The sequence below is a fragment of the Heterodontus francisci genome, chromosome 48, assembly GCF_036365525.1.
Source record: "Heterodontus francisci isolate sHetFra1 chromosome 48, sHetFra1.hap1, whole genome shotgun sequence".
In the NCBI taxonomy this organism is placed as follows: Eukaryota; Metazoa; Chordata; class Chondrichthyes; order Heterodontiformes; family Heterodontidae; genus Heterodontus; species Heterodontus francisci.
In genome coordinates this window covers 4,284,368-4,303,199 of record NC_090418.1, presented here as the reverse complement: position 1 = coordinate 4,303,199, position 18,832 = coordinate 4,284,368, and the positions used below count along the sequence as shown (strand labels likewise).

Sequence of the window (18,832 nt, the reverse complement as noted above, 5' to 3'; positions counted from 1 at the left end):
AATGAACTGGCAACCTCTCAACAGTCATGACTTTATCCAGGGAGTAGCTGAGTCATACAGCCCAAAAAGTTCCAGCATTGATCCCTGGTCTGTACTGGGTTAGCTGATCTCTGTCATGAAAGCAATTTGAGGGCTGCAATTAGTATTCAGTGGGCCCTAGAGGGAAAATGAACTAGGGTTCCTTCTTCTAATCAACCTGCGTGTCTGGATATCGGGGTTGAATGAGATGCCCTCAGTAGTCAAATGGACTCACTGTCAAAGCGTAGACACAGCAGTTTATCAAGGGGAGGAGTGGGCAAGTTGGTCCCAAACCTCAACAAAAAGCTATTCCGTATCAACAGATTGGAGCCAAGCAAGAGGGTCCTGAGGTCAACTCTACTTCTATTTTCCACTTCTCCCTTTAAGGCGCTATCATCTGCTTGCTTCCCCATAACAGGGTAGGCGAGATTGGGACATCAGCGGATTTGAACATAAACCATCATTCAATGGCATCCATGAATTGGTCTTACCATGGATTTCACAATGACCTTAAGGGACATCCCCATCCCCTCAGAGCAGATGAACTGCTTTGAAGAGACTCATTTAAGAACTGGAATGCATTGTCAGCTGGGGCAGTGGGTGCTGATACTCTGCACTGTAGTCAAGAGGGAGCTGGACTGGTTCTTAACTAGAGCAGCGATCACATGGAAATGTAAATCTGAGTTCTTTTTGCCTTCAGTCTGGTTCAGTAAATATACCGAGTCGGATGTGTAGGTAAAATCAATTACTTTATTTGCGCAGTCGCCAGCGGACTTACTCTGAGAACAGCGGCACTGACTCCACCAGAGTCTGTCGGGTCCCCCCCCCAGAGTAAGTGAAGTTTGTGATACAGGTACTACTGTTTATACATTAAGATTCATGCTACACCTCCTTGTTTAACCAATCAGTGCGGTACAATTCGACTTCACCCACGTGGTGACATGCAGTACATCTGGTACTGAAGTTACAATACACTCCATTCTCAATACATACTTGTTACTAATAAAATATTGTTTTGTACCAGCAAGATTAAAAGAAAACAGACATTAAGACAATTAGCAAAGGAAGAGGAGTTAGAAACAAGATACTGATTTTGATTCCCACAGATACTGATTTTGCTTCCCACAATTGTCATAAGTCCTGTGATCCTGTAATCTCTATCAAGTCACAGCATGAAGTAACACCAAGCAGCAACAGTATACAGTGATAGTGTGGCCTTTCATTCTTTATCATCACTCACACAGGGATGGCCAGCATGTCTCACAGGAATCCATTTGTTCCAAACCACAAGGAGTTACACAATCAAGTCATGAATGAACAAATGTCCTTGCAATTACCAGTGCCTGTAAGTTTATACGATCTCACACTCTCAGCCTTTACTTTTAACTATTTCATTGCAGTTTCTCAAGCTTTAAATCATTTCATCAGAGCTCAGCAAAGTGACTACTCCTAACTTGGCTATATTTCCCATCTAGCATAGTGCCATGTCGTTCTGCTCACTTCCACATTCCCCCCTTTTATCATTCTATGATAACCTCTCTACTGATCAACTTATATATGATTATATATATTCACTAGGATTATATGGATCTATTTACTCAAATAACATTTAAACAGTATAATATAAAAGCAAATATAAAAAACTCAGCAACTGCTGAATCTGAAGGGTAGGCTGAGCCACCCTCTAACAAGGGGGTGTGTATTAGCCTGGTCGGTATGTTTTTCATTCTAGCCTTTCCCTAGGATTGTCATGTCTGGGTGATAAGAAGAGTGCTGTTGAAGTACAATGTCTCTCTCTCTCGCTGTACCAGCTGCAAGGCCAAGTTGCCTCTGCAGCCCTGAAGTTATGAAGTCATTTCTGATAAGCTGTCCCTCCTTACAGCACTGAAGCTAGCTTGTTAGCAATACATGACTGATTAATTGTTTCATCTTAAATGTTCCCATGTAATTCTGTTCTTAAAAATTCTAAAATCTAAATTCTGTTCTTACAGTCCCCCCTTCGATTCTTCAAAACATTTTTAAAAGTCAATCCCTTGATCCCACCTAGGTGCCTTTAATGGTCTCTATTTGTCTAGAAACAGCCTTCAACACCCAGAGGGGTCGCACTCAATACGTTGCCTGCTTGTGCCATAATCGGGGCCTGCGGGAATTCTGTAAAGGCATAAGTTTTGCAGGGGCTTCAACTATCTGCTTACAAAATAAAAGGTGGTACACTTGTACAATTACAATTTCATTTGCAAAGCAAAAGCATAAGCAATGTAATATTGAAGAAAGCACAATTTAAACATCACTATTACATAATCAATCAATTGTGTGAACATAATACAGTCGCAATTTCATTCTTAGAGTATACTGATCATTCACTAATTCATTTTAACAATATATGAATAGGTTATACAATTACCCTTTTATGGCATAACTAATTGTCCCTCCTTTTACAGAACAAGTTCGAACACTAATTGCTTTTTCGGGTAGCTGTCCAACCTGTGTTCATACATCCTCTTACATCGCCTAATTAATTTCTAAAGTTGCCAAATTAAGTAGGTCACATATAACACCATGATACCCAAAACCACTATCAGGACATGAGAGATAATTCTAAACCAGGGGTGTATCTGCACGTCTGACCCCCAGTTCCATAAGTCCTCCTGCCAAGTAGAATCATTTATCTCATCAATCTCATCTTGTCGCATCTTCGACTGTTGTTCCAAATTGTATTACACTACAGCAATGACTTCTAGCTGCTGTCTCTCTTTACCCAAGCGTGTGGGCAATGGCTGAATAGTCAAATCCTCCTTAATACTTTCTGTCACAGTTATTGTTTCTGTCTTTTGCTTATGTATCTGTACCAACTCCATCTTCCCTACTCGGGTTGGTATTTGTGGGTTGAACCAAAATGTACTGTTGCTCACTGGACAAGTCCGTTTATGTCCATACTGGTACTCCTTCGCTGTGGTGGTTAAGCAATATCTCCCCTTTCCCATATAGGCCACATGGGTTAGCTCTGACAATGCTTTCCTAGTCTCCATGGTGTAATTTACAGTGGCATTAAACCCACATTTTGATTCTGCCGTTTTATATTTAGGATGAGGACGTATGACCACCTGGTTTTCCAGACTACACTCAGACAATGGACAATATTGTTCCAATTACCTCTTTTCCAATTTCCATAACATAGGGTAAAATATCAGTTAAGTATTCCAACTGGGTGTCATTGATCCAAACTGGCACCTGTCTTGCATCAATTTGCCTCGAATTTTCTCAAATTTGTTCTCACATTCACGAACTGTATGTACTACAAACACTCTCATTATTTGAAATGTCACTGTTCACTAATATTATATGTTACTGGTTATTCAAATAATATTTAAACAGTATGATACTTACTGCAGGTGCCTCTGCGCTTGGGAATACCCTACAACAATCCCCCCTTTCGGTAGGAGACTAACCCTAGTTTTCCCAACCGACACTATTTATTATTGTTGTTTTTTTTTTAACATTAATGTGATCCAATTAATGTGACTTATTCCCCTGGATAGACAAATTGTCTGTCTTGCTTTTGCTCTAGTTTTCACCCTCCTTCGCTACACATATCGCCTGTATGATTGGCAGGCCAGTATCAACTGTACTCCGACTAGCACATGAGAAACTATCCGAATCTAGGGGTGGATATTCACATTCATCCCCCAATCCCAAATCTTCTCCTACCAACTCCGGTCCTGCAATTCTGTGTCCGTATCTTTCTCTAGCTTTTTGATTTTTGTCTGCAGTTGGTAGTAGAGTTTTACGGATTGGCCCACCCTGAGCCTTAATTCCCTTAGCACTTCGGCCAGGTGTGGGATGTGGACTGGTTCTGGTTCCTTGTAATCCTGTAGGTGGTCATGGAGATGATCAGTGACGTTAATGATCTTGGTACCTCTACGCCGAACCTGGATAATTCGGGCTTGTCCTATATTGACTGGCCGTAAGGGCGTAAAGCAAAAATTAGAAAATGGGATAGGGCATTGTAGATTATTGTAGCGGTAGGAACTTCCTGTGGTGGAAACGCAGTATTTCCCTTTACCTCCGTAGCCTGTTCTTGCAAAATGCTTTGGGGCAGGTATGATCTCTATGACACAACCGTCGGTTCGATAATGTCTCCCCTCTGCTTGCATCCCATGAGGGATGGCAGAGGTTTCAGTTAAATAGTAGCGGAGGGAGGTATTACCCCGTAGGACCCCAATATTTTCCAACTGGTAAGCTTTGCCCATTTCACAATCTGGGATCACTGGGTATACTCTGGTGGGTCCTTTCGGAGTACAATTGTCCAGTGTCCCTTTTCTCCCGGCTAGCCGAGCCAGATGTGGGGTATCTATCCAATCGGGCACCTCCCCCCTTTGGATCTGATCGAGGTTGTGTTGTGTCTGTCCCACCATCCACAAGCCATAAGCGTGACTGAGTTGTCCCTGCCTTAGCTTTGCGGCATCTTCCTTTTCTCTATCTATGAGGTGGTTGACGGTTCTGGCATGTGCCTCTAATATCGTAATTCCGTCTAATTGTATCTCCGTGCCCTCTTCTCCCAGATTGGTCTGATCTTCCTGATTTTTCTCTGCTCTCTTTAAGAGTCCCTTCATTCCTCCTTTAAGGTGTTCCATCTTTTCAAGTATATCTAATGAGTTTACAATGGAGGCACCGGTATTGAATCTGGTAGCAACGTCATTAACTATCCCCCTCTTTGTTCTGTAAAGCTGATCCTGGCCTCTAAATCTAGTTGCACCCATGGCATCGGCAGCCTGCTGCATTACAATCTTACTTAATACACTATACATATTTCTTGCCTGTTCCGTACAATATCCTGGCATTTTCATCCCTGAGATATTGACCAGGACAGGCACAATCTCATGTTTAACATTATCATACAACGCTTCCTCTGGGCTCGATGTACCCACACACATCCATGTTCCTTTCAACTTTCCTTATGATCTGTTGCCCAATGGGAGGGGCACAAACAATTCCAAAGACACAGCTCTCAGTTACCCCTTCCCCTTTCTGTCTGGTCACGCAGTTAGCACAGTCATCTATGGAACACCGTACACACTTCCCATCCAACATGTTGTGCAATGCCCCATAGTTCATATAGTCCATATTAATATTCCTTTCATTAATCTGTTGTGCATCCATTACCGGGTCTTTGTTCTTCCTCTCCGGATATTAGCATCAGGCCCCACAGCCACTGCAGTCCGGTTCTTTCCCATTCACCACTAGTGGTTATATCTGTAATTTAAACACACTGACCTGGTGGTCACCAGGTGTTAGTACTTGTCCATGTTATGAGTATCCCCTGATGAGGGATACATGTCTACCTGTGGGGACCGAACATGTCCTGGGGAATCCAGGAGTTAATTTATATTCTTATCATCTCTACTCTTTTGAAATTATCTATATGGTCCCGTTGTACTCGGGTTTTGTTCCCCACAATCCTTGCCCAGTTAGTAACCCATCTAATAATAATCCAAATGCCTATCAATACTACCATTATTCCCTTGATTATATTTTTTCAGTTGGGACCATGTATTTCTATGGGTCCTATTCCCTTTACCATTACTTTGTCTCCCACAACAGGCACCTTTGTCTGTTCCTCTATCATGTTTCTATAGAACCTCCTGCCTCACCTTGTGCAGTTGTCTGCACAGCTCCTTCACAAATCTTTAACTCTTTCTCTTGCGGGTCCTATTTCCTCACCACCTGCTATGTCATACCTTGGCAGTCTCATCACCCTTCCTGTCACCGTATTCATCAAGTCTTTCCTACTTTAGCTACACCACTCTGTCCTTTTTGTTCCTTTTTCAAAATATCCTTTACTAGCTGACTAAGTGTTCTAACATTCTGGTCCACATTTTCCAAATCTATAGTATTGACAATTGAAGTTCCCGTATTAAGGACTGTGGCTGCGTTATTCACTAAGCTATGTTTATGTCTCTTTCCCTTTATTATTCCCTCATTACCAAATTCCTGTCTCAGCAATTGTTACAGTAATACCTTGTACAACTCTCGGTTCTTAGGGCACCAGCCAGGTAGCTGGATATCTGAGATATTCAATATTACCGGTACCAACTCAAGTTTTATGTTATATACAATTTTATTAGTTTTTATTATCGCAAGTCCATTCTGTAGTCAAGGCTGGGCAAGGGAGACCAGTCACTTGTGGCTGTTGGGTCGTAACCTTACTTGTTAGTAATTAAAATGTGGGGGTAATTGTGGTGATTGGAGCTTGTTGTCCGTTTAATAAATTTTGAATGCTGGTTTGATTGTTAGCTCTTTCCCTTGTACACCCCCCACCAATGATTTTGACACAAAAGGTCCCTTGAGGGCCTTTGCTGTCAAAAGCTGACACACCTGGTAGATTAAATTGTCTACTAAAATAAAAGCAAAATATTGCAGATGCTGAAAATTGTCTCATTGATAAAGATGCTGTGATATTTGATGTCTGCAATTAAGGTCTTAAATTCTCAAAGCTGCTGGATCTTTTGCCGTGGCATCAATTGTCACATGGTCTGTCGTCACCTGCTTAAAAACAACCCACAAAGAATCCACTGTGGCTCTGCCCCTGAGCCCAATGGGTTAATTTGTCCAATTCTATCTGTCAATTTAGAAATTTAAAATTTAACAATGTCCAATATGTATAAATTTTACTCTCAGCAATGCAAAATTGTGTGGTGGGTTAAATGGAAAAACAGCAGCTGCAGCGGGGGTTTTTTTTCCAAGGGGCGGAGCAAAATCGTCTCAGCTGCGTCACTTTACAAAAGCTTTTCCTTCTCTGATCGGGAACAAAAACCACACTCCATTTTAATCTATTTTTTTTCAATCCTTTTGGTATCCTTAGGGTTGCTCGCCTTTGAAGTTGAAAATGCCACAAATGCTTCCGTTACTTTCCAAATAACAAATCACATCTGCACACTTACACTGGTATTCCACTGTCATGCCACATATTCTGAACTCTCAGGTGATGTTATCAAAAGATCAAATATCAGCGGTGATGAAAAAGGGGGGGCGGGGGGGGGGGGGGGGGGTGCTGGTGGTGTCTATCTGAGATCTTTGCTTACCTCCCCCAGCAGGGTCCTGATGTCTCAGGTTATGGCCAGACTTTCAAATGTAGCTCTCTTGAAAACTCATATCTCCAAGAGAAAACTATCAATTGCTAGTCTTATCTACACTTTCCTGACTTTCACTGGAAAATTCGAGGCTTCTTGGAAATTAGCTGTTTACTTCACTATTTGTTTATCCCCAGAATTCCTTTATTAGCGCTTGCATCAGCCAGATCTGATTGCCAATTCCCATTAATTATAATTCTCTCTCATTTTGAGCCCTGGAGAACCTTTACAATTAATATTAATAATTCCTTAAAACAGAAATCAAACATTTCCATTTGATTCCAGACATTAGTGTATATTGTTTATGTTTTTTTTTACCTTCAATGACATTTTAATTCCTTAAATAACTTGCCAAATTAAACTGGATTTTTGACATCTCAGATTATTCCAAATTCAAATAACAGTAAATTTCCCTTTGAGTGCTTTAAATAACCATTCATATCAATTAAATTTTGTTTATTGATTCCAATTTCTTATGCCCAGACTTGGTTGTACTTTTTGTACCTTAAAGACAGAAGTGCTTGCAACTATCTCTCCTTCTCAAGCACTTTGTCTCATTGATAAGGATGGTTGCAGCAGGGTTAATTTCTTGCTTGTCTCCAAGGGGACGGAGCAAAGCATTCTCCGCTGTGTCGCTTTACGTAACCTTTTTTTAATGGAAAAGAACTAAACTCCTTTTTAAATGTTTTTTTTATCCTTAGGATTTTCAAACAACAAAATCTTTAGTAACATTATCAACTTCAAAGGAAACCATCTCCATCAGGAAAGACAGCATTTTAGATTAAACTCCAATTGTTTCCAAACTTATTTTTTTGCATCTTTTATAAGAGGTTTCTAATCCAAGGATGATTATTTTTTTTTAACAAAGATGATTCCAAATTCCAATTCACTGCAAAAATATTTAAAATCAAAATTGCCAATGTTATATGAGTGAGTCCTCTGTCCGGAACCGAAGACTCCTCCAAAACATGACATAATAAACTTGAAAGTTCATTGTGGCAACAAATTAAATTTCCAGTTCTTCAACTTAAACAGGTCAATTAACCTTAATAGTATTAATTCAATTCAGACTTATTAACTTATACTACTTACTAACTACACACAGAACAGAATAGCATGTGCTTATTTTAAAAGATAGGTAAATTACGTCATTTTCTTGTTCTTCAGGCGCCTTTTCAAATGACTGTAATAAAACCAAAAACTAAAGTAAAAGTTATTTAACATTCTTAACACAAAATATTTAACACCAGCTTCTTAAACAAACTTTAAACAGACAGAATCTTTCCTATATCTCCTTTGTTTATCCTTCTCTCCCTTAGACCAATATCCAATTCCTAACATTTGCTACTTAAAACAGTCAGTAAAACATGTCTTTAATTTAAACTCCAAAAAAAAAACTAGAACAGATTTTAAACTGGAACTCCAATTACAGCAGGAGTTGTAAACTTCAAATTGGATTTCTGCCAAACATCTTCAGACCTTCAAGGCTGAAGCTTATCTCTTAGAAAATTGTTCATTGCCTTTTCAGTTGCAAAACCAGCTTTTAAAATCAAAATAAAATTTTAACTTAAAATATAATTCAATTTTATATCCCATTCCTGGGTGCACAACACTAAATCGAAATGAACACACTCAACAATCACTTTTCACACTCATTCAATTCCAAACAACTTTGAAAATTGATTTCTGTAATGGGGTACGAATTCAAAATACCAAATCTCTTTCAAAATTCCCTTTCCCGATGTCAAGGAACACACAGGTTCAACTAATTCACAACCAAAACATGACTCAAGGTTCCCACAAAATATACACTTGTAAAAATAGAAAAAGTAACAGATTCATTCTCTCATCATTAAGGCCAGACAACAAAGAGTTAACGACAGTCAGTTTTACAGAACACAAGTTGTACAGAACAAAGACACAGTAACTTGTTTTTACTCTAAAACATACCTATCTTTAAAACACATATTTACTGTGGCGCTTCTGCGTCTTTCTCAAGGGGGCAAACGGACGTGGGTCGCCTTTCTCCAGAGGACATGATTTACTTGTCCCCGGGGGCAACCCTTCCTCCTTAACAGCCGTCAAGCCCATTCTTCCTCTACTTTCTCAAACCCTAGTTCTTTTCTATGAATCAAGCAGCATTAAAACGAAAGAAAACAAACAAGACACAAGAAAACGAATAGACACAGTAACACAAACAAAGGACGAACCACACACAAGGAGACGAACATGGGACAGGGAATTTTTAGAGTCTTTTGGTTTCCCCCTTCACTAATCGGTATTCCTAATTTGAGGGCGTTTTCGTGCCAACTTGATAGGAGGATTCTATTTTTTTTTCTCCTGACAATATTGTATCCATAATCCAATTAATTCTTTGGCCCTATTGCCTTTATTTTGTTTCCAGATTTTTTCTTGGGTTTTTTTTAGTCACTTCCAAATCTTTTGTCCCCCCTAAGGGCCATTGGTCTATTAATTTCTTATTTAAGGCTGCCGATAATTGTCTGAAGTCTTTCCCTTTATCCGGATATTTATCACACAGTACTTGTAATGGGCAGGATCACTTGTATTATCTAAACAGTTTCCCATATTCACAACTATTATCACAAACTATAATTACAACTATTATTACAAACTATTATTACTTACAAATTATCTAAACAGTTACTCACAATAAAAAATAAAACCTTAATCTCAGTCATTCTAAAACAACCTCGCATAACCTTCAGTCGCGACCTACTTTAACCTTCAGTCGTAGTCAATACGACCTACTTTAATTCTACCTCAGTCCCCATCAGCCGTCCTCTAAAGAAACAGACTGAACCTGAGCGTCAGCCGTTCTAAAACGACACTGACTTTAATCAACCTTCAGCCGTAGCTTAATACGACCTACTTTAACCTTAACCTCAGTCGTACCTACTTCGACTGACCCTTATCTTTTCTAATCCGCCAGACTGATTATTGATCTCGTCCATACGATCTTACCTGACCATAAGCGAGTGATCAAACTTTTATCGGACTACGAGACAGGGGAAAACCGGCGTGGTCACACATCAACTACTCACATCGGGGGCCCATTTCCTCTCTCTCCGTCCTCTACTAGTCTGATTCTGATTTCGCTGATGATCGGCGGTCGTCTGTTGAGATCCCACTTCTGACACCAAAATGTAAATCTGAGTTCTTTTTGCCTTCAGTCTGGTTCAGTAAATATACCGAGTCGGATGTGTAGGTAAAATCAATTACTTTATTTGCGCAGTCGCCAGTGGACTTACTCTGAGAACAGCGGCACTGACTCCACCAGAGTCTGTCGGGTCCCCCCCCCAGAGTAAGTGAAGTTTGTGATACAGGTACTACTGTTTATACATTAAGATTCATGCTACACCTCCTTGTTTAACCAATCAGTGCGGTACAATTCGACTTCACCCACGTGGTGACATGCAGTACATCTGTTACTGAGGTTACAATACACTCCATTCTCAATACATACTTGTTACTAATAAAATATTGTTTTGTACCAGCAAGATTAAAAGAAAACAGACATTAAGACAATTAGCAAAGGAAGAGGAGTTAGAAACAAGATACTGATTTTGATTCCCACAGATACTGCTTTTGATTCCCACAATTGTCATAAGTCCTGTGATCCTGTAATCTCTATCAAGTCACATGATGAAGTCACACCAAGCAGCAACAGTATACAGTGATAGTGGGGCCTTTCATTCCTTATCATCACTCACACAGGGATGGCCAGCATGTCTCACAGGAATCCATTTGTTCCAAACCACAAGGAGTTACACAATCAAGTCATGAATGAACAAATGTCCTTGCAATTACCAGTGCCTGTAAGTTTATACGATCTCACACTCTCAGCCTTTACTTTTAACTATTTCATTGCAGTTTCTCAAGCTTTAAATCATTTCATCAGAGCTCAGCAAAGTGACTACTCCTAACTTGGCTATATTTCCCATCTAGCATAGTGCCATGTCGTTCTGCTCACTTCCACAGCTTCATAGTTAACCTTGGTCCATGAGATCTCCTTTCCTGGTTTGATCACCTGATGGGGTCAGAGAGGAAATTTTCAGAATACTTTTTCTCTCATTGGCCATGGGTTTTTTGTTTGTCTCAGGTGATTACACGACTGCAGAAAGAGTGACTGGTGGGGTGGGGTGGGGTGGGGAGGGAGGGTTTAATCATGATGCTCCAGTCATTATAAGGCTGGCTTGATGGACCAGCTGGTCTTTTCCTGCCCATAAAATTTACATGCTTTGTTCCCATATAAACCAGGGAAACAACCCAGTGGACGAGGAATAGTTAGATCAAATGTAACCTTTGACAACACATACCCTGAGCTATGTAACAGCACCAACATAGTACACACATCATCTATAAAAGACGCACCTAATGAGAAGATGGCCTTCATTGTTTCTTGTTTTGCTCTCCAGGTTTTGGTTGGGCTTTGGTCTTCACTCCCACAGTGGTTATGATCTCCAGATACTTCAAGAGACGCAGAGCCTTGGCAACTGGTTTGGCATTTACTGGAGTGGGAGTCGCTTCTTTCATCCTCTCTCCACTGTTTCAGCTCCTGATCGATGAATATGGTTGGCGTGGAGCCCTCCAGATCCTGTCTGCATTAATGTTGAACCTCTGTGTCTCTGCGGCCCTGCTCAGACCCATCACACTCCGAGAGGACTTTCTTATTCCCTCAAGAGGGCATCCTGATGATGGAATGAAAAATAATGAGTTTTGGGGCAAAGTAACCTCTGCTTTTGATTTGACCCTTTTCCTGCACCGTGGCTTTATGGTGTATACTTTCGCAATAACTCTGATGACTACAGGCTACTTTGTCCCCTATGTCCATCTGGTAGCCCATGGAAAGAACCTTGGATTAAGCGATTATAAGGCTGTATTCCTGTTGTCTGTTACTGCCATCTCTGACACTGTCGCTCGGCTGTTTTCTGGTTGGGTTGCTGACCTCAGGCTGATCCGGACAATCCACATGTTATTCGTCTGTGGTGTTCTCACTGGAGTCAGTCTTCTCCTCATTCCTTTGGGGAAGACATACTTCAGTCTAGTGGGGCTCAGTCTCTTTTATGGCTTCTGTGCTGGAGCCCTTTCCCCACTCATCTTTGCCAATCTCCCAGACATCGTAGGAATTGGTCGGATTCTCAATGCAACTGGGCTCTTTCTGATGATAATGAGTATTGGCAGTCTACTTGGGCCTCCCCTATCAGGTAATGGAGGCTACTGGATTCAATATGATTGCAGTAGATAAAAGTATTAATGAAATTGTGAGATAGAGAGGAACAATGTGGCAAATTGCAGCAATTGGTGATGTTAGAGTTGTATGTCAATTCATGTTGATGTAAGAGATGGTCACTGAAATACTTGGGAGTTGGGGCTACAATAGACCTAGGTTAGGAGAATGGAAAAATCAGCCAGGATTCCCACCACTCATTACCTACCAGAAGTGTGTGTGTCCAGACTAACGGTCAGACTCCATGCTGAAGATGTCTATGCCTATGTCATGACTCGCACATGAATAATATGTACTGGAGTGAGGTATGATAAGGTGACACATGGAACCCAACCCACTGAGGCGACGCAGAGAATATTCCAGGCAAATTAGTTTTAGACTGTTTAAATGTTCAAAGGACAAATGGGACAAGGAAAGGGCAGTCAATAGTGTTGGTTCTGAGTCAGAATATTGTGGGTGCACATTCCCACTCTACTGAGCTGAGCACAAGATCTAGATTGACACCCCAGTGCAGTACCAAGGGAGTACTGCACCATCAGAGGTACCCATCTTTCAGAGGAGACATTAAACCGAGGCTCTGTCTGCCCTCTCAGGTGGATATAAAAGATCCGGTGGCACTAGTTTGAAGAACAGCAGGGGAGTTATCCCCAGTTTCTTGGCCAATATTTATCCCTCAACCAACATCACTGAAACAGATAATCTGTCCATTATCACATTGCTGCCTGTTGGAGCTTGCAGTACACAAATTGATTACAGATTTTCTTACATTGCAACAGTGAATACATTTCAAAAAGGTACTTCATTGGTTGCGTAGCACTTTGGGACATCCTGAGGTTATGAAAGATGCTGCATAAATACAAGTTCTTTTTTTTCTTTACTTCTTATTGGATAGCTGTAGCTGACATTTTGTTAGCGCACTGACAATATGGGAGAGAATCAGAGCATTTAGATCACTGCTGGACTGCAGAAGCAAGAGTAATATTTAATGTTTTGAATCAAAAACAGTATAATTATAGGAATTTGGATGTTAAAACCAATAAGAAGAGTAAGCATTACACTGTAAGATCCGTATAGAACCAAAGGTTGTAGGTCATACCCTAGTGCCACTGACCCAGTAAGGTTGCTGTAATTGACCTCAGCGATCTTGGAGTAGGATGTGAACATGTTTCAGGGTTCCTCCTCTAGACTGCATTCTGGTGACATCTGCTGGAAAGTATGTGGATGACAGGTAAGGAGAGGATCAGACACAGCCCCGATGACTGTGCCCAAATACCCCACCAACACACAATGCCTACACCTGTACATGAAGATTCGTCACTAGGGTAAGGTAACCAATGAGTAAACCAACGCAGCTGTACCCCAGTAAGAGCCGGCGCCTTCAGGTGATAATCAGAAGAATCGCAGTAAAGCCCAAAACTCAAAACAACACAGAATTTCTGAAAAGCATATCCCATCTAATGAATGAACTAGAATATCTAAATATGAAACAGATATTGTCTGGCCTTTCATATGACAGTTAGCCAGAGACTTTCTGCTAAATCTGTGAGTGCAAAGAGAACAGCAAGAAGTAAATAGAGGGAATTTGGCTCAATAACAGCAGTGATTAACAAAGTACACAGGAATCAGACCTGTGATATGTTTATATAAATAATCTGCAACATCTCAGAAGCTAGTGCAGAATATTGAAACATCTACAGTATCTGAAAACAAATCTGCAGCTAACAAGTATAATTACACAGTGCTCAGTCTCTCCTTAGATAAGGTCAGGCTGAATAAATGAATACTTAATTTAGTCTCACTCAGAACAGCCAGTACAGAGAGAAGTGCTATTTTCTTGTTGCAACAATGTACAGGGAGCTTTACTCTGTATCTAACCCCGTTCTTTTTTGTCTGCATCAATGATGTACTCCAGCCCCTGCAGTGCCCACCAGTCGCGGAAGGCCTCAAGCGAACCAGCAGACACCGCATGCTCCTTCTCCAGGGACACCCGGACGCGAACGTAACTGCGGAAGAGGGGCAGGCAATCAGGGCAGACGGACCCACCGACGGCCCGCAGTCTGGACCTGTGAATTGCCACCTTGGCCAGGCCCAGTAGCAGACCGACGAGGAGTTCCTCCTCCTGGCCCACGCTCCTCCACATCGGGTGCCCAAAGATCAGGAGCGTGCGACTGAAGTGCAGCCAGAACTTGAGGAGCAGCCCCTTCAAATACTCACAGGGGCTGCAACCTCGCCCACTCTGTATATATGTGAAACACGGACTCGTCCAGGCCACAGAAAGTACAGGCGGCCTGGGAGTCCATGAACCTACTTAAAAGTCTATTGCATGGGAATGCCCAGTGCAGCACCCTCCACCCAAGGTCCCCGATGTAAAGGGGAGGACTCCCGCATAGTGAGACCTCCATCGGGGTTTCCCCTCGCCGCCAGATGGCAACAGACCATAATGGCGTGTCCAGGTGGCTGACGAGGGTGAGTAAGTCGAGAGTGTGCAGGAGCAGCCCGTACAGGAAACCCCTCCGTGCCGTTTAGAATGGCACGGAAGGCATTTCCAAGAGGTGGCTCAGGTTGTGCGCGACCAACTCCTGAGCAGGGTTTCAGGACCTGGGTCCAATGAGCAGTTCCAGCCGAGCAGGGGTCAGCTCGGCCGGGAGCACGCCCGAGCACCCTCGTCACCCGTAGTGAGGGGCGTCCCGGTGGTTTCAACTACTCCTCCGCCCGTCGGTCCATCCCTAGAGCCGGCTGCACGGACAGCCAAGGCGCTGTCCCCTGCTGGCGGGGTAGCGCCCTGACTAGAGGCGACCATGTTCCAGACACTGAATAGATCCCGGTAAAAAATGGGCAACTCCCTCAGAGCAGCGCAGCTAACGTTCTCTGCTGGGTGCTGCGTGTCGTCTTAGAGGCAGTGCCCCAGCGGAAAGAATACGTCACCAGCGCACACCATCTGGGAGGCTTCGAAGGAGGAGAGTCGCAACCTGGGCATGGACGCACACCAGTGATTGGCTGCTCTTGTCAACTGGGTGACTCAGGACCGCGACAGAGACCCAGTGTTTCCTCTTGCCCCAGAAGAAATCAACGAGCTTCTTCTGGATCTTGGCGGCAAATGGAGGAGGCGGGGCCAAAGTGACCAACCAGTACCAAAGCATCAAGGCCACCAGTTGGTTTATGACCAGCGCTCGGCCCCTATAGGAAAGCACTCAGAGCAGTCCTGTACAGACGTTTACCTCCAAGTCCTGCCAGTTTGCCGGCCAGGCTTCCTCAGGTGGACGGGAGGTGCGTGGTAAAGGCCGACTCAGGTCTGCAAATAAAACCCGATCCAAGCCCGACAGAACCACATCCGGCTTGAGCCCGATCCAAGTCCTTTTATTTTTTCCAGCACCCGACCCGACATCAGTTAACCTACCTTCCGTTTTTCACTTTGTTGCTTATCTGCACAAGCTTTAAATAGCTGTAGCAAAACCACCTTTCAAGTCCAAAAAATATATTAACATTGGAGCCACTTACCGGAGGTGGTGATAGAGCGTGTCCGAACCAGCCCAACCCGAACCGAGCTGAATGCCAGACCCGGAGTGCGACCCGACCCAATCTAAGCTGAACCCGGCGCATGTCGTCAGGTCCCATTGGGTTTGGGTTGGGTAGCCAGCTTTTAGTGCGTGGTGCTCCACGCAAATGGTGTCAACTCCTCCGGCAGGGAATCCACCCGCCACTGACCCACCAGGAGCTCAGAACATTTCTCCCAATTGATCCTCGTGGAGGACGCAGAAGAAAAGGTCTGCTGGCAGTCACGTGTCCTCTGCAAGTCAATGGGATCTGTGACCGTGAGGAGCACGTCACCAGCGAAAGCCGCGGCCCGCGCAGAGCCAAACCCGTAAACCTCCCACAAAGCAGGTGCAGGAATGGCTCCACGCAACTGGTATATAATTGGCCGGACATGGGGCGTTCCTGACGCACTCCTCTCCCAAAGCGAAGGGGCGCCGTCAAGGACCCATTAACCTTAACCAAACACTCTGTGGTGGCGTATAAAAGTCGGACTCGGGCCACAAAATGCAGCCAAGTCCGAACACACGCAGAGACCTGAAAAGGTATTCGTGATCCACCCTGTCGAATGCCTTCTCCTGATTGAGGGAGAGAAAGCAACCGACAGACCCCCTTTTTTTATGATGGGGACAGTGTAGAGGGAGATTTACTCTGTATCTAATCCCCTGCTGTAACTGTCCTGGGAGTATTTGATGGGGACAGTGTAGAGGGAGATTTACTCTGTATCTAATCCCCTGCTGTACCTATCCTGCGAGTGTTTGATGGGATGGTATAGAGGGAGCTTTATAGAATAGAACATTACAGCGCAGTACAGGCCCTTTGGCCCTCAATGTTGCGCCGACCTGTGAAACCATCTGACCTACACTATTCCATTTTCATCCATATGTCTATCCAATGACCACTTAAATGCCCTTAAAGTTGGCGAGTCTACTACTGTTGCAGGCAGGGAGTTCCACGCCCCTACTACTCTCTGAGTAAAGAAACTACCTCTAACATCTGTCCTATATCTATCACCCCTCAACTTAAAGCTATGTCCCCTCGTGTTTGCCATCACCATCCGAGGAAAAAGGCTCTCACTATCCACCCTATCTAACCCTCTGATTATCTTATATGTCTCAATTAAGTCACCTCTTCTCCTCCTTCTCTCTAACGAAAACAACCTCAAGTCCCTCAGCCTTTCCTCGTAAGACCTTCCCTCCATACCAGGCAACATCCTAGTAAATCTCCTCTGCACCTTTTCCATAGCTTCCACATCCTTCCTATAATGCGGTGACCAGAACTGCATGCAATACTCCAGGTGCGGCCGCACCAGAGTTCTGTACAGCTGCAGCATGACCTCGTGGCTCCTGAACTCGATCCCCCTACTAATAAAAGCTAACACACCATATGCCTTCTTAACAGCTCTATTAACCTGGGTGGCAACTTTCAGGGATTTATGTACCTGGACACCAAGATCTCTCTGCTCATCTACACTACCAAGAATCTTCCCATTAGCCCAGTATTCTGCAATCCTGTTACTCCTTCCGAAGTGAATCACCTCACACTTTACTCTGTATGTAACCCATGCCATACCTGCTCTGGGTGTGTTTGACAGTACAATGCAGAGAATGCCTTACGTTGCATCTAATTTGAGTTGTCCATGCCCTGAAAGTGTTTGATGTTGACATGGAGTGTCTGAAATGGAAAGTATTTGCTTCCAGAAGTGAGGTCTCTTAGCATTCTGAGAATACAATGTTCACAAGAAAGTAATTTCCTACAGTAGGAGCTCCAGGGATGAAATAAATCTTGAAAAAAGTAACTTGCTTCATCTTTCTCCACTCAGGGTTTCTGGAAGACCTAACAGGAAGTTTCACCATCTCCTTTATGACTGCGGGCGGCTTCCTCCTGGCGGGATCTCTCGTCCTCTTCTTCCTTCCAAGCTTTTTTGTCCACTCGACAATCCTTTCTGAGCAGTGGACTGCCAATCCTGTCAGCAGTAGTGGTAATGGAATAGAAGGAGAGCACTCGGCTCCAGAGAATGAAGGGCTGATGTCCGATAAACAGGCACGAAAGGAGCTGATCAGTGACTTGCAGGAGGATTTGGAATGCAGCTGATAGGCATGGTCGCCTTCAGCACCCCCTCATCAGCCCTGAGCGTTCACAGAATCATAGAATAATACAGAAGGAGGCCATTCGGCCCATCATGCTTTTGCTGGCTCTTTGGTACAGCTATCCAATTAGTCACACTCCTGCTCCCTTTTATCATAGTCCTGTAAATTTTTTCCCTTCAAGTATTTATCCAATTCCTTTTTGAAAGTTACTATTAAAACTGCTTCTACCGCCCTTTCGGGCAATGCATTCCAGATTACAACAACTTGCTATGTCAAAAAATGTTTTCACGTTTCTCCCGGTTCTTTTGCCAATCACCTGAAATTTGTGTCCTCCGGTTACCGATCATTCTGCCACTGGAAACAGTTTCCCCTTATTTAAAACTGTTATCAGGTCAAGTTACAGATGAACCGTGGGATCCAAAGAGCTAGGACAGATGTAAAGAGCAGCAAAGGAAGACAAGAAAGACAGGAAGAGCTGCAAAAAGAAATACAAAAAGAAACTTGAGAGGATTATCATGATTTATAAGGTTTTTACAATTACATTAGAAGAAAAGATGTAGTCAAGGGTAATGTGGGCCCTTCACAAACAGATGTAATATTGCAAATGAAAATAAGGAAATGGCAGAGTTGTTGAATAATGACTTTGTCTCAGTGCAGCAGAGATCTTTCCAGTTTTTACCTGCACATCTCTTGTGCCATTGCTCTCAGATACTTGTTTATGAATAATATAAAAGCAAAATACTGCGGATGCTGGAAATCTGAAACAAAAACAAGAAATGCTGGATTCACTCAGCAGGTCTGGCAGCATCTGTGGA

At 43.0% G+C, this 18,832-nt stretch overlaps 2 protein-coding genes across 5 annotated transcripts in view; one reads left to right on the top strand and one right to left on the bottom strand.

The window, feature by feature from the left end:
• The window catches only part of LOC137357292 (monocarboxylate transporter 13-like), a 43,748-nt gene extending 25,432 nt beyond the window's left edge, over window positions 1-18,316 (top strand). For both annotated transcript variants that reach the window (XM_068023519.1, XM_068023518.1), the window contains exons 4-5: window positions 11,585-12,373; window positions 17,750-18,316. In XM_068023519.1, coding sequence (XP_067879620.1) covers window positions 11,585-12,373; window positions 17,750-18,021 — 1,061 coding nt within the window. In that variant the 3' untranslated portion in view covers window positions 18,022-18,316. The remainder of the gene's footprint in view (window positions 1-11,584; window positions 12,374-17,749) is intronic.
• Window positions 749-11,242, bottom strand: LOC137357294 (uncharacterized). Of its 3 annotated transcripts, none has more exons than XM_068023522.1 (2): window positions 8,296-11,242; window positions 749-5,292 (listed from the first exon to the last, which is right to left on the bottom strand). In XM_068023522.1, exon 2 carries the CDS (start codon window positions 4,950-4,952, stop codon window positions 3,723-3,725), a length of 1,230 nt encoding a protein of 409 aa, XP_067879623.1. In that variant the 5' UTR covers window positions 4,953-5,292; window positions 8,296-11,242; the 3' UTR covers window positions 749-3,722. The 3 variants fall into 3 exon arrangements, with proteins under 3 accessions (XP_067879623.1, XP_067879622.1, XP_067879624.1); XM_068023521.1 differs by having other exon boundaries at window positions 749-9,913; window positions 10,035-11,242; XM_068023523.1 differs by having other exon boundaries at window positions 10,418-11,242.
• Window positions 18,317-18,832: the final 516 nt, after the last annotated feature.

Bases quoted from the DNA above. Each gene is read 5' to 3' on its own strand.
- LOC137357294 (XM_068023522.1), bottom strand. From the start codon at position 4,952: ATGTGTGTGGGTACATCGAGCCCAGAGGAAGCGTTGTATGATAATGTT.